General features: G+C 41.9%; 1 protein-coding gene across 5 annotated transcripts in view; it reads left to right on the top strand.

Moving 5' to 3' along the window:
• The window catches only part of ZNRF2 (zinc and ring finger 2), a 282,520-nt gene that overhangs the window by 62,194 nt on the left and 205,010 nt on the right, over positions 1-15,316 (top strand). The window contains exon 2 of one of the 5 annotated variants that reach the window (XM_087946148.1): positions 3,848-4,296. The exons of the other annotated variants lie outside the window; for them this stretch is intronic. Within the exon in view, the coding sequence (XP_087802274.1) occupies positions 3,848-3,993 (146 nt within the window). The 3' untranslated portion in view covers positions 3,994-4,296. Of the gene's footprint in view, positions 1-3,847; positions 4,297-15,316 lie in introns of those variants that run through there. 5 annotated transcript variants of the gene reach the window in all.

The following is a 15,316-nucleotide window of genomic DNA, read 5'->3' as shown; positions in this document are numbered from 1 at the left end:
ATGAAGACTATAAATCGAGCGGAGGTCAGTGGCTGATTACATCCAAGAGTTTAGACAGCTGGTGTGTCATATCCGAGGCTGGTCCCAGGGAGCCCTGATAGAAGCGTTTAAAGATGGATTAAATGAAGACGTATACCAGAGATGCATTGCCAGAAGGGACCCAAATGATTTGCAGATGTGGTACTTGCTGGCAGAAGAGGTGGAAATTGATCTAACCCGAAGCAGACGCCAGGGGGGGCTCTGGTTGGTGCAAGCCTTCCCCCCCACGTCCTCAAGAAGTCCCCAAGCCCCAGAAGGGAGGGATGGCGGGAGGACTCAAACCCACTGCCTGCTTCCGATGTGGGAAGGAAGGTCACTGGGCTGCGGACTGCAGGGCCAAGTTGGATCCAAAGGGGGTGCCAAAAGGAAGGAGGAAGCCTGAAAATCCCCCAGTGAAGCCTCGCGAAACTGTGCTTAAGACGGAGGTTGTAGAGGTTGCCCCTCCAGAAAGAGAGGAGCTGGGACCTCCGACCTCCTCTGAAGAGAGTAAATCTGACTCGGAAGACAACTTCCTGGTAAGTCCAAACAAGGGCCCTATGACCATTCCAGTGAAAGTGAGGGTACCCACCTCAGGGGCTGAAGGGGAGATGCTAGCCTTGCTAGATTCTGGGTGCACGAGGTGTGTAATCAACACGAAAGTAGTAGAGGAAATGGGTTTAAGACTAAAACCTTTAAAAATGCCCATAGCCTTTTGTCAATTGGATGGATTGGTGGCAGGGGGCTGCCCTGCACGTTTCATAACGGAACCCCTAGAAATGACCATGGGAGAGCATAAAGAAACCCTGTGTTCTATTCTGGCCCCTGGGACGGAGCAACCGCTAATATTGGGATTACCATGGCTCCGGAAGTGGAACCCCCACGTCAACTGGAGGAAGGGGTTGTTGCGCATACGTACCAATCAGCGACCAGAAAGGGAGGAGCGATCTCAGCCGAAGCTTCAGAATCCGGTTGAGTTAGCCTCCACAGGTACCGAGAACTTGGAGGGGAGGAGAAAATTCCGAAGGAATATTGGGATTTAAAGGAAGTGTTCAGTGAAAAGGCCTCAGATGAGTTCCCCCCGCATCAGTCAACAGATTGAAGTATTGAAATTTTACCTGGGGTGAAGCTCCCGAAACCGAAGCTATATTCGATGACACCACAGGAATTAGAAGAGCTGAGATCGTTTATCGATAAAAATTTGGAACGTGGTTTCATCCAACCTGCTAGACCCCGGGTAGCGGCCCCAGTGCTGTTCTGTGAAAAGAAAGATGGCTCCAAGCGCTTGGTAGTTGACTATAGAAACCTGAACACAATTTCCGTGGAAAACGTGTACCCCCTTCTTCTGATGAAGGACATGCTAGCCCACCTGGCTAAGGGAAAATTTTTCACGAAGCTGGACTTGAGAGAAGCGTACTACCGAATTTGAATTAAGGAAGGAGATGAGTGGAAAACCGCTTTTAACTTCCCGATGGGTTGTTTCCAGTTCAACGTTCTCCTATTTGGCCTACAGGGGGCCCCAGCCGTATTCATGCAGATGATCAATCAGGTGTTACACGAACATTTATACGAGGGAGTTTTGGTTTACCTTGATGACATCCTTATCTACACGGAAACTTGGTATGAACATGTGAAACTAGTGCGGTCAGTCCTACAGAAGCTGCGAGCCGCCAAATTGTACGCTAAACTGTCCAAATGTGAGTTCCATCAAGAGAAAATTGACTATTTGGGGTATCGCATCTCACATGAAGGCATAGAAATGGATCCAGGGAAGGTGCATGCCGTGTTGGAATGCCCCCCCCCCCACGCACCAGAAAGCAACTTCAAAGTTTCTTGGGATTCGGCAATTTATCCCGGCTTTTGCTAAGATAGCAATGCCTATCACAAATCTCCTAAAAACTAAAGGGGAGGCGAAGCCAAGGCCTAGCAAACCGCTGGAGTGGTCCATGGAGTGCCAAGCAGCCTTTGAAAAGCTGAAACGGCTGTTTGCTGCAGAACCAGTGCTAAAGCACCCGGACATGGACGCTCCTTTCATGATCCAAGCCGATGCAAGCGACGTGGCCGTGGGAGCGGTATTACTTCAAATCAATGAGAAAGGAACTTTACAACCATGTGCCTATACCTCCCGCAAACTATCTGAAACCGAAAGAAGATGGGCCGTCTGGGAAAAAGAAGCTTTTGCAGTTCATTGGGCTCTATTGACTTGGAGACATTTCTTGGAAGGAGCGAAACACCCGTTTGAGGTATGGACTGATCATAAGAATTTGGAGGCCTTAAAAATGCCTCGGAAGCTGTCCCCTAAACAAGTTCGCTGGGCCCAGTACTTTAAGTGATTTAACTTCTCATTGAAGTACATCCCGGGGAATTTCATGGCGGATGCTTAAGAAGCCCTAAAACTTGATCATTGGTTCCTGGCTCATTCGAATAACTATACAGTTAGAGATGGTTTGGCCTGGATGGGAACAAAGTTGTATGTACCAGAGACACTGAGAAGCCAAATATTACAACAAGCTCATGATTCTAAAGCGGCTGGCCATTTTGGATTCGTGAAAACCTTACACCTGGTTAAGTGGCAATTCTGGTGGCCTATGTTGAAGAAGGACATTGAAACTTATGTGGCTAGCTGCTCAATTTGCGCATCAGCAAAGAGATCTCCTGGTAAGCCAGCAGGGCTGTTACAAAATGTGGCTAGACCAACGGCTCCGTGGAAGGAAATCTCTATGGACTTTATAGTGGAATTACCCGAAAGCACCAGAAATATGGTGATTTGGGTGGTAACCGATCTGTTTTCCAAACAAGTACACTTCATACCTTGTTCCAAGATTCCCTCTGCAAAAATGTTGGCTAAACTGTTTATACTACATATCTGTAGATTAGATGGAGTTCCGGAACATATAATTTCTGACAGAGGGGTTCAATTTACCTCGAACTTTTGGAGGGAATTCCTGAAGTTAATAGGCTCTGCACAAGGCTTAAGCTCCGCCCACCATCCCCAAACCAATGGGGCCTGTGAGAGAGTTAACGCAGTGTTAGAACAATACCTTAGATGTTACATAAACTATCAACAGGATAATTGGGCCAACCTATTGCCTTTCGCTGAAGTGGCATATAACAATTCTGTACACAGTAGTACTGGGTTTATCCCATTTAAAGTGGCGTCAGGACAAGATTTTGTACCCATACCTGAACTTCCTCGTGAAAGGCCTAACATCCAGTCGTTAGACGAATGGATATCTCAACTCCAACTTAATTGGCCAGTCACTCGTAAAGCGCTAGATGACGCACACCAGTCTCACAAGAAGTTTGCAGACAAAAAGAGAGCTCCTCAGAATCCGTATCAAGTGGGCGACAATGTTTTCTTGTCCACCAGATATCTACAAACCACCCAGAAGTCGAAGAAACTTGGTCCTAAATATGTGGGTCCTTTCACGATTGAACGGATTGTAAATCCTGTGACAGTCCAACTGAAATTACCAAAAACTCTTCTACGAATCCACCCGGTCTTCCATGTTAGTTTGTTAAAACCTGAACATACCTCTGGTCTAAGACCGACCCAACCTGATCCTCCTATACCATTACTGATCGAAGGTGAACAACATTTTGAAGTTAAAGAAATTCTGGACTCTCGCAAATGGAGAGGTCGGCTCCAATATCTCGTGGCTTGGAAACACTTCCCTTCTTCCCAAGCTGAATGGGTCAATGAAAAAGATGTTAGAGCCCCTATGCTGTTCAAAGCCTTTCGTACAAAGTATCCTGATAAACCCTAGAAATGTATCCATTTTATTTACCTGATTATTAATTAGTATCTTTTATATTTCTTTTTCTTTTCTAGGACTAACGCCTTTTTCTAGGAGGGCCGAATGTCAGCCTTCAAGATCTTCTACTATTGCTTTGCATCTTTTGGCTGCCATAAGTAACGGGGGAGGAGAGGGTAGAGTCTGGGAAGCGAGCTGGAGGTGTTACATTCTAGTGTTGTAAAAATGAGGAGGGGGGGAGTATAAATACCTGTTTAGGTTTCTATTTCTCGCTTAGCTTTCTTTTCTCTGCGCAGCTGCAAACCTTTATCAAAATATGCCAAGGTCAACGGACAGAGGCCTCATCACCACCTGAAGATGTCCACATGATCATATTCACAACTTTTAATTGGAAGAATCATTTGAACTATTGGGAGTGGGAACATTTCCATCACTTTGTATATGTGATTTGTGCGCCTAATTTCTCAGATTCAGAATTCTACGGTTGCTACCACTTCATTTTCAGTAAAAGATATCTTTTCTCTAATCTATGGAGTCTAAGTATTTCTTTCTTGAATTTTGAATGGAGCACCATCTGACACCATCCACCAATGCCACGTTGCACCACAGACTGTCCAGGAGTTGGGGGATGCTTTAGTCCAGTGATGGCTAACCTTTTCAGCTTGGTGTGTCGAAAATTGGGGAAAAGTGTAGCCTTCCTCGGGTCGTGTGTCACTTCAAGAAATATCAATAATTTGGTTTATGACGGACTGGGCTGGGGTGATCACACAGGGCTGTGAAACTCGTCTCCCTGGTCTCAGGGCTGCAGGTGCAGGATGTGGGGATTGGAAGGCCACCTTACAGGGCTGTGAACTTCATGGATCTCCTTTCCTCCTGTAGCGTTCCTGAGGTAATGAAACTGACAAACCTCAGTTTATGGCGGTTAAAACTGGTTCTCTGCTGCAAAGTTCTTGCGGCAGTGGTGACACCACGCCTCCACACAACAAGCAGGGAGCAGGGATTGGAGCAGAGCACAGGCAACCTCTAAATGTGCAGGTTTTCCCCACACCAACAGGTGTGTCAGTCAAAGTGCCTCGGCGTGTCACAAGTGACACGCGTGTCATACGTTAGCCATCACTGCTTTAGTCCAGGTGTGGGAGGAGATCCCTCAGGAGACCATCCACCACCTCATCAGGAGCATGCCCAGGCATTGTAGGGAGGTCATACAGGCACGTGGAGGCCACACACACTTCTGAGCCTCATTTTGACTTGTTTTAAGGACATTATATCAGAGTTGGATCAGCCTGTAGTGTTTTTTTCCACTTTAATTTTGAGTGTAACTCCAAATCCAGACCTCCATGGGTTGCTAAATTTGATTTCCATTGATAATTTTTGTGTGATTTTGTTGTCAGCACATTCAACTATGTAATGAACAAAGTATTTAATAAGAATATTTCATTCATTCAGATCTAGGATGTCTTATTTTTGTGTTCCCTTTATTTTTTTGAGCTGTGTATATAAATATAGAATATCTGTAACTATTTAGACAATATTTTCTCTTTATTAGAAACGATATATGCTATAATATTCTTTATATGTATTTATAATATTATGAACTATTTTCAAATATAATTCTATCAAATATGGGGAAATGTGATTTACATGTTATTGAAATGTAGATAGATAATATTTATATCAATCAATTACCAGATGATTGAAATGTAAATATTGTATAAAAAACTAAAAACCTTATCTATAAAGTGAATTTAAAATCTGTCATTAGTAATAGAATTAAATTTGAATTTTAAAGAAATATTATACAATCAACTTTGTATCTAAATAAACCCCCTCAGATTAATTCACTTATTTGCACTATTAGCTGCACTATTATTATTTCAATCCCTAGAATAGTAATTTTTATATCAATAATAGTTTATCATCAATAGTTCATAAATAACATTTAATTATGAACCTTTATGGATTATAATGCTTCAAATAAATTTGTTCTATCTCTTGAAATACCTTTTTTATGAAACACTCATTTAATGATACTTCAAAAGCTTCAATTTTACATGACTTATAAAATTTTCTATTTCCTTTTTGCTTTGCTGTTTTCTAGCTTTTCCTGCCCTTTTTTCTTTGGTGGTTCAAATATATACTTTTTTAAAAAAAGATGCTTGTAAAGAAAGTATCAATGTAGGGATATTGTTCACCATTCATAAAACCTTTGCTTCCTTTATATATTTAAAAGCACACAAAGCAACACATTAAAGTCAAATATAACCCTTCAAACACATTCACTCCGTATAAATGTAAAGCATCGCAGAATGATTGCTTCTTTAAGTTCCATGTATTTGCAGCTGTACACACATGTATAGTATAACTTAACAAATGTTTAAAATATTTTAACATTAGAATGTATCATGTGCTTGCATATTTATTAAACCAGTTGTATGACTTATTTTAAATCAGTTGTATAACTTATTCTAGATCGCATGCTAAAATTATTTACATCTAAAAAAACTTCATGGGAAAAATCCTTACTAATTATTATTTTCTGAATCTCATTATTGAAACAAATTCTTTGTCATTGCACTATTTTAGGTAGTCCTTGACTTACAACAGTTCACTTATTGAACTGATTGAAGTGTGACGCCTTTCTATCTTTCCCCTAAATTTAACACTTAAAATAATATATAATTTCCATTCTGATTCTGCTTAGTACATTCTACGTACTAGATTTTAAAATAAGAAAATAATAAGTTTATAATATAGTTAAAACAATGATCCATAGCAAATTAAACTCTATCATTAAATCTTAAACATTTTACACATTCCCTTTAATATTTTATTAAATCATATAATATTCCAATTTTCTAACTATTTCAAATACAAATACTACAATACAGTTTTATGTACTTTTTCAGAATCTCTTTTTTAATTGTATTTTACCCTTTGTCTCTGAAAAAAAACCTGTTTTTCTACATCTTGTTTCAAGCCTTTATAACTTCTCTTCCCTTTTCCCCTTCCTTTCTTGTCGAATCTAGCCTTTTTACCCCCACCCATCTCTTAATCTCCGCCCTCTTAGTCTCCCCTCTCTGTTGTATTCCTCTTTTCTGTTGCTTTCTGACATTGTATCGATTTTTCACCTTATTTTTCCCTTTTTTGGTTTTTTTTTTAAATCTTAAATTCTCCATTCTCTTTCCCCTCTTTCCCTTTTCTTCCTCAGCTAAAGTTGTTTGTTCATTAAAGATGGCTTCTTCTTCTTCATCCCAGTCTTCTTGTTGTAATTCCTGGTAGGTAGAAATCGCCATTTCTAAAAAGTGAAAAACAGATCCAGAAGAGCCCTTCCCTTCTTTTTCCTTTTCTTTTAACTTTTTGAATTCCATTTTCAATTCTTCAACAGATAATGCCATTGTGAGATTTTTTTTAAACAACCCAAATGTTTTTAGTCTTTCAAAAAATAGTTTCCAAAAGTCCCAAAGTCACCAAGCAATCCAAATCAACACAAGCTCTTTCATTTAGCACTTTCTTCTTTTTATACTTTCTCTTCCTGGGGTAGAATTCAATTGCAAAGTTCCAAAATGTATTTTTTAGAAGTCTTATTACTGTTTATCTCTGATCTTATAAGCTCCAAGCAGTCTCCTCCAACAAAGTCTTAATATAAATTCTTTACCTCTCCCTTCCCACTTGTAGCAAAAAAAGAATTTTTAAATTTTTTAATTCCAATATTCAGAAATCTTTAATGTCCCCTTGGCTTTAATTTTCAAATTTGATTACCTTCTGTTGCCAAAACGGGTTCTTCCGATTTCTATCTGCTATCTCCGTAGGGAAGGAGAGTGAGAAAAAACAAACTTTCCCTTTTCACTTTCATCTGCGCTTTTTACGATCTTAGGGAACAATGTATCTTTAAGAAAGTTGAATGTCCAGGGTATTTAGATGTTACTTGTTGTCCCGGTTCAGCCAAAAACTTTCACTTTCTCAGCTTCCTCCTGCACATTCTTGTCCGGCTGAAAGCTTCTTTGTGGCGGCCATTGCTGACCGCTGCTCCACCGCCTTTGGAAAAGGGAGTTAAGCCGGCTGAGGAGGGGGGTTGCGATTCCCCCGGACCCCTGCCCGGATCTCCCCTGTCTTCAGTTATCTCTACGGGATAACTATAGCCTCCAAATCCAACTGGATCGAGGGCACTCCAGCAGCGAGCGCAGCAGGAACCGCGCACGATCGCGGATTTCTGCTGCCGCCGAAGCCTTGCAAACCGGAAGCGTCGGGCTCAATTCTGATTGTAACTTGGGACTACCTGCCCAATTTGCTGCCCAATTTGCAAAAGTGATTCTGTATATCCTATATCCATAAACTCTCAAAACAGAAAAATAGAATAATCAAATCTGACAACATTTCAAGGTATTTTAGGCAGCTGATTCTATAACATAACCCAATACCCAAGGAAGAATCAGGTTTTCATGGCCTAACATAAGACCAACAGATTGGGGCAGGGGGCATCTGAATCTCATTCCATTAGATAGATATTGTGACAGAAAAAATATGCCTCCTGGGTCCCACTAGTTATTTTGTAGACAGGATTCAAAGTATGCCCATTCTGTCAAATGCCATGGGACAAGCAGAGCTAATTGGAAAGAGGTAATGTTAAATATCCTGTCCCTGTGCATGATGGCTATACAAGTGATAAATTGAATTTCACTTGGAAGCTTATAGGTAGAATATAGCTTGCAATAGGGAGCCAATGCAGCCTGCATTACATAGGCATATTGAAGTATACCCATAGTTTTCTTAACCACTGCATACTGGATGAATTGCATCTTCTGGGCCAGTTTCAAAGGTAGCTTCAGGCAGAGCATGTTACAGTATTCTACTCTGAGCCGAAGGATTGTGAGCAAAGTTGCCTGAGCTGGGAAAAGGTGTACTTGATATACAGTATGGATTTGTGTCTTAGCCACAGCTGCTGTTCCAGAAGGAGATGAGAGTCAAAGATCATACCCAAATTATACAAGTTCTACCCAGAAGAGTGTAACCCCGTCCAGTTGTAAAGATGGAGATTCTCCTGAACTAAGGGACCCCAAACTTACAACTACTCAGTGGTTGAGTCATATCTTCCCCAGCTGAGTCCACACAGTTTTGAGACATTAGAAGAAAAGCTTTGTATCCTTTGTTTGGCCTAATATACAGTTGTATAATGGAATATCAGCGTGTTGATGAAGTCTAATCCTATACTAATGAATTGCCTCATCTTTCATTTTCATGTGGATGTTAACAGTAAAGGAAGAACTTTGAGGCCCCTATAGACAATTCAGAGTAGATCATTTTGCTCATTATCCAATGCATCAACTGGAACATGAAGGAAAGGGAGTTTTTTCAATGCCTTTTGTAAAGAACTCTACAGGCATTAACAAAGGGCATCAGTAATGTTCTTTAAATAAGATCTTTTATTATTTTTTTAAACTGAGTACACTGGCCCACATTAAAAATGAAATTCTGTTGCCTGCTCTCACGAGAAAATATATACCTACCCAAGCACAACACATAAATATACACATGCTATATACATACATAAAAAAAATATGTATACCATACACACGGATTAATCACTGTCCATTTTGAATACATTGCGGAAAGCGAAAACTTTGCTTTGGATACCACGAAGCCTCGTACCAGAAGGTAACAAGGAAAACAGGTTGTGAAGAGGATGCGTATTGTCCCAAACAATGCTGCAGACTCTGCTCAAGCATTGCTCATGCTATGTGACAGCCTTGAAGCTCCAAAAGAAAAAAAATGGCTTCCAATGTTGACACTATGTCCTGGATAGAAGGAAGTGAACTACCAATGATCTTTTCTATCATCCTTACCACTCTCTGCACCAACTTTCTGTCTGAAGTAGTAATGTTTCCAAATGAGACTAATGCAATGTGACAGGATGCTGTTGATCATTCTTCTATAGAAAGTGGGACAGGTGAAGGAAGATGACCTTTTTTCATGCAACGCAGAAAATGCAAGCACTGCTGTGACCACTTCACCAGTGTCTCACTGGTGACCAACCAAGGTAGTCTACTCGTTAGCTGCACACCCAGAAACTTGATGCTACTAACCATCTCCATAGGTGAATCAATATGTTAGAGGTGTGTGGCTAGGCCTGCCTTTTCTGAAATAGACAATGACCTCTTTAGTTTTCCTACGTTTAAAATGTTTTTGTTACTCCAGTTCACTAAACTCTCTACCTTCTTGCAGTAAGCACACCAGTCATCTTAAATAAGGCCCACTACTGTTTTATCATCCACATACTTCATAATATGGTTGGTGGTAAACCTAGCACAACAGTCATGGGTCAACAGGGTGAACAACAGCGGACTTAGAATACAGCCCTGAGAAAAACCTGTGCTCAAGAAAATTGTGTTAGAAATATTAGTCCCAACTCACACATATTGGGGTCTGTCAGTAAGAAAATAAAGAATCCAATTCCACAAAGGCATACTAAAGCCTAAAAGGCCCAGTTTGTCTATTAGAACAAATTACTACTATGTTACTGTTATACTATTTTCATAGGCATTGTATAGCAGGCAATCCTTTTCTTCTAAATATTGCTCTTTTAAAAAAAGTTTTAAATTATTGAAACTTAAAAATAGAATGCATGGGATGTGTTAACCTTTTAAACACTTTAACAATGTCATCTTTAGAAAAAGCATAATGAAGACATTGTAAAATAGACATATTAAATTCAAAGCCTGTGGGCCAGATCCATCCTACAATAGGTTTAGATCTGGCCCGCAGGGTAGCCCTGGAGATGGTGAAGGACTTGGGCCCAGCCCTACCAGACGCTCCCCCTGGATGCGCGCACAGGAGGCAGTGCCCAGCAGCAGCTTCAGCTCCTTGGCTGCTCATTGACCAGCAATGATGGCCAACTGGATGGGAGCCAGGGCATCCAAATAAACTGTCTGGCCCCACCACAGGGCACTGCACTTGTGCACTTTGGGGCCCTGCAGTCCATACAGCACAGGTGGGTCTGAGTGGCACAGCTGTTGACTTGGCCCTTTAAACTGCAGGCAGAGGCTAGGGGCATAAAAGACACGCAATCCAGCTTGTCAGATGCACTGGGCATTTATCCGCCCTCCCTATCCCAGCCACAGCAACTGAGGGCAAGTAAAGACAGACGGTGGAGCTGTGACAAGGCAGCCCAGCTGTCTTTGTCACTGCCACGTTGCGACTCCTGCCTGCTCAGCCTCTGCCGTCTAACAATCGTCCACCACCTCCGGCCGCACACGTGGGACTAGCTTCCCACCTGCTGCTACACCTCCAACAACCCTGGTAAACAGGAAGGGTGGGGAGTTCCCATCCCCAAGAGGCAACTAGGACTCCTTTTCCTGCTCTGCCCTGCCCTGCTCTGCTCTGTTCATTCTCCAGCTCCAGGGGGCATCTGAATCTCCTCCTGTAAGTCAGAAATTGTGTCAGAGTAGGCCTCATATGTACTTCTATAACTATCTGGTTTGGTACAATAATCAAACAGGACAGGTAGAAACTCCAACAGATAGCTAAGACTGCAGAAGGAGTATCTGCAGACCTCTCAAATCCTGGACATAAACTGCTTCAAGTCCTCTCGGAATGGTGCTACAGGGCATTGCAGGCCCAAACAACTAGACACAAGGATATTTTTTCCCCTCAGGCCATTACTGCTTAACACACAATTCTCACAGTGCTGTCTTATGTCTGTGTATTTACCCAATTACCGTGTTTCCCCGAAAATAAGGTTTGGTCTTATATTTATTTTTGCTCTGAAAACACAGGTGGAAAGGCAGCGATTGTGAGGGGACATGTGCTTGATTTAGTGGTAGTTCCTGGCCCAGAGGGCAGGAGGAAATAGATTTTCTCCTCTAGCTTCATCACCCCCTTCTTGGCCAATTTTACAGCTTCAACTTCAGGTTTACAGCTTCAATTTCTTCTTTTTTTTGCAGTGTTTTATTTTCTGCCCTTGAGCCTAATGATGTTTGGGTGATTTACACATCTGTCATGCCTGCGCACTTGGTCCCACTGTCTCTCTGCTTGCCCATGGCTGCTGCTGGATACTGCCGGCCCCTGTACACTCGCTACTGTGTTGGCCCTGCCCACCTACCCGGACTGATGATTACTAGGGCTTATTTTTGGGAGAGGGCTTATATTTATATTTAAAAATCAAACTAGGACTTATTTTCTGGTACCTGTAATATGGCTGTAGCATTATTTATCCTTAATATCCATCTTCCCCCTTTTATTGGCATTATGATGATGATGATGATTATCATGTTTCCTTGCATGTACACTGAGAGCTTCTGCACCAGAGACGAATTCCTTGTATGTCTAATCATATTTTGCCAATTAATAAATCATTCTATTCCGTTCCATTCCATTCCATATTTATTGTTCATGATAAAGCAAACTTAAAAAGTAGTAAGAGCTAGAATTAAAATTAGTGCTATAACTTTTCTATTGCTAAAGTTTATTTAGCTGATAAAATGAGGAAAATATACACACACAATATTAAAGCATACTGTGGTTTAGGGAAATTTGCTGTACTACCAACTTTTTTTCTTTATGCAGTCAGGAGTTCCTTTTCTTACCTATGGTATTTCTTTTAATTTGTCATGTCAGTAATGAACAGAATGACAGAATCAAAGCAATGCTTGCACACAATTTTTCTTAAACAGAAATTCTGCTGGGCAATTTCAAAAAAGTAAAATGAACTCTGACATAGTGGGGGAAAAAAGTGCAGACTCTTTCCAATTTCTTTCTATTTAATTTGCTGTATCCAAAGTCCATTGGAGTTTACTTATCAGTAAAGAATAGTCAGAAATTGGAAAGCCAATCAGATGATACATTTAGACTTTAGATTCATTTCTTCTTCAAGGTTTGTTTGTTTTTTGCATTGAAGCCTTATAGTATTTGATACATATATGACTTTTGTTGCTTCTTTTTCAAAATCGTGTTGTTTACATTTTATTTTTTATTCATGGGAATTGCTACAAGATAATGAGTCACATATTGTTATACCATTGGATTGACCATGTTTATCGTTCTTGGTTATTGGTGAACCAGCGGACTGCTCCAACTACAGACCGGTCAGGTTACTGTCACACACTATGAAGATCTTCGAACGCGTCCTCGATAAGCGCATTCGGGACATCGTCGACATCAGCGTCAACCAGGCCGGATTCATCAAGAACTGCGGCACCACCGATGCCATCTTCGGTGTGCGGATGCTGATGGAGGCTCACAGAGAGAAGAAAATCCCGCTCCACACCGCCTTCTTGGACTTGGAAAAGGCCTTCGACCGAGTCCCGCACGATCTCATCTGATACGCACTGCGAGATCACGGCGTGCCCGAGCTACTCGTACAATGGGTCCAACTCCTATACAGATGTCACAAAAGCCATGTAAAAGCGGCAGCTGGGATATCAGAGGAGTTCAATATCACCGTCGGCGTACACCAGGGCTCTGCTCTCTCACCACTGCTGTTCATTCTGGTGATGGACACAATTACACACGACCTGCACACGCCCGCCCCATGGACGCTGCTCTACGCCGATGTGTTCCTGGACAACCTGCGCAAGGCTGAACTCGAGCACCTAGTCCAACAGTGGCATGACCGCCTCGAGCAGTTCGGGCTCCGGTTGAACCTAAAGAAGTCCGAATACCTGACCACTGACAACGAAACGACAGGCTCCATCCACGTGAACGGGCAGGAGCTACCGCGCGCCTCCACCTTCAAATACCTGGGAACTACTCTTGGGGAAGAAGGCCTACTACAAACTGAGGTGGCAGCCAGGATCAACGCAGCGTGGGGCAAATGGAAGTCCGTCACGAGCGTCCTCTGTGACAAGAAGATGCTGATGCACCTGAAGGTGAAAATCTATAACTCTGTGGTGCGCCCCGTGGCCATATACGGCGCAGAGTGCTGGCCGACGACCAAAGAAGTCAAAAGCAGACTCCAGACAATGGAGATGCGAATGCTCCGATGGTCGGTAGGCCTCACCCTACTCGATCGCGTCAGGAATGAAGAAGTGCGCAGATGGTTCAACGTCGTGCCCATCCCCACGGTCATGAGGCAGTCCCGGCTACGATGGTTCGGCCATGTGAGTCGCGCCAAGGAAGAATCCATAATCAAATCTGCGATGAAGGTGATTGTCGGAGGAGCGAGACCGCGTGGTAGACCTAAGCAACGCTGGATGGACACGATCAAGGCCGATCTAGAGATCGCGAAGGCAGACCCGACATACGTGGCAGACAGAGAGGCGTGGAAGCAGTACTCAAGGACATTAGCGGACCTCGTCAGAGCGCGAGACAAACGCTGAAGAAAAAGAAGAAGAAGGTTATTGGTGAACCACCACATTCTGGAATTGACCATGTAGACTATCCATCGCTAGCAATGCTTCCTCAATAATATCTCCTCCCACATATTTAGCTTTTTTTCTCTCTTGATATTTTTCTTAATCATTTTCTGAAGCATGGCCATTTTAGAAACATATAAACATTTAAATTTGATTAAGTAAGCTGTGAACAGAAAACTTAAAAAACAGACCAGATTTGCTCTTAAGCTTTCTTTTTTACTTAAATCTGATTAATTATTATAAAAAGATGAAAGACAATGATTATTTTTTTAAAAAAGACTTAACAATGTGGCTTAACAAATGATTGCAAAATTGAAAATTAAAATTTAGTAATAGTTCATGTTAATATCTAAATTTTGATAAATATTAAATTAAGCATGCTGGTCTGAAGGGAAGTGTGTGGGGGACTCCTAATGAGTCCTTTGCAGAGAGAGTCCTTCAATTCTTTGTCAATCTTCCTTCAAGAGGGTTACTGTAGATGCAGGAAAAGTGCTAAAGGAAGTGCAAAACAACAGGATAGTTTTATCCCAGATGAAGTTTGGAATCCTCTCCCCCCCCCATAAAATTTCTTCTCTTTTAAAATGTCATCCTGCCCTATTCCTCTCTTTTTGACCTTTACTACTTCTCTACAAGAGGAAAGTATATGTTATGATCTTACTCTTAGTGGTCTTTGAAAACTTGCAGATTTGCACACAAACCATGCAGAGCAGAAAGCAGGTTTCAAGGTTTTTAATGTCAAACACCAAATTTTCCATCCGACAAGAACGGTATCCCAACCGGTCTAGGTTAGCACTGGAAGCTTCTGCCTTACAGTGTTATTTAAAGGTATAAACACCTAAAGGCTGCTACCTCCTATCCACACCCCCTAATTATTCTCTTAATTACCCCTTATTCCCATCATCTGGTTTACCTAATAAGTCCACTATTTCCTTCCCTATCACCTATCCATCGCTCATGTTTCCTATCTCATAGCAAGTAAACTAAATAGTTAAACTTCCCCCCCATCACCCGTTTCTTCATCACAGTTGATTCAACAGCTGCACCAGCTGTTGTTATCTCTCTCAGTTTGGCTTTGGCAGAATCATCAAATTAATGTCCAACAATCCATCAAACACAAATAGGAGTTTCCCTTCAAGTTATGGATGACCCTTGCACGTTATGATTCGCTGCAGCTGTCGCAATTACCCGGAAGTATCTATC

The sequence above is a fragment of the Notechis scutatus genome, chromosome Z (genome assembly GCF_049901735.1).
Source record: "Notechis scutatus isolate UNSWTSFEM ecotype Mainland chromosome Z, rNotScu1.2, whole genome shotgun sequence".
NCBI lineage: Eukaryota > Metazoa > Chordata > Lepidosauria > Squamata > Elapidae > Notechis > Notechis scutatus.
This window is presented reverse-complemented; position numbering and strand designations above follow the sequence as displayed.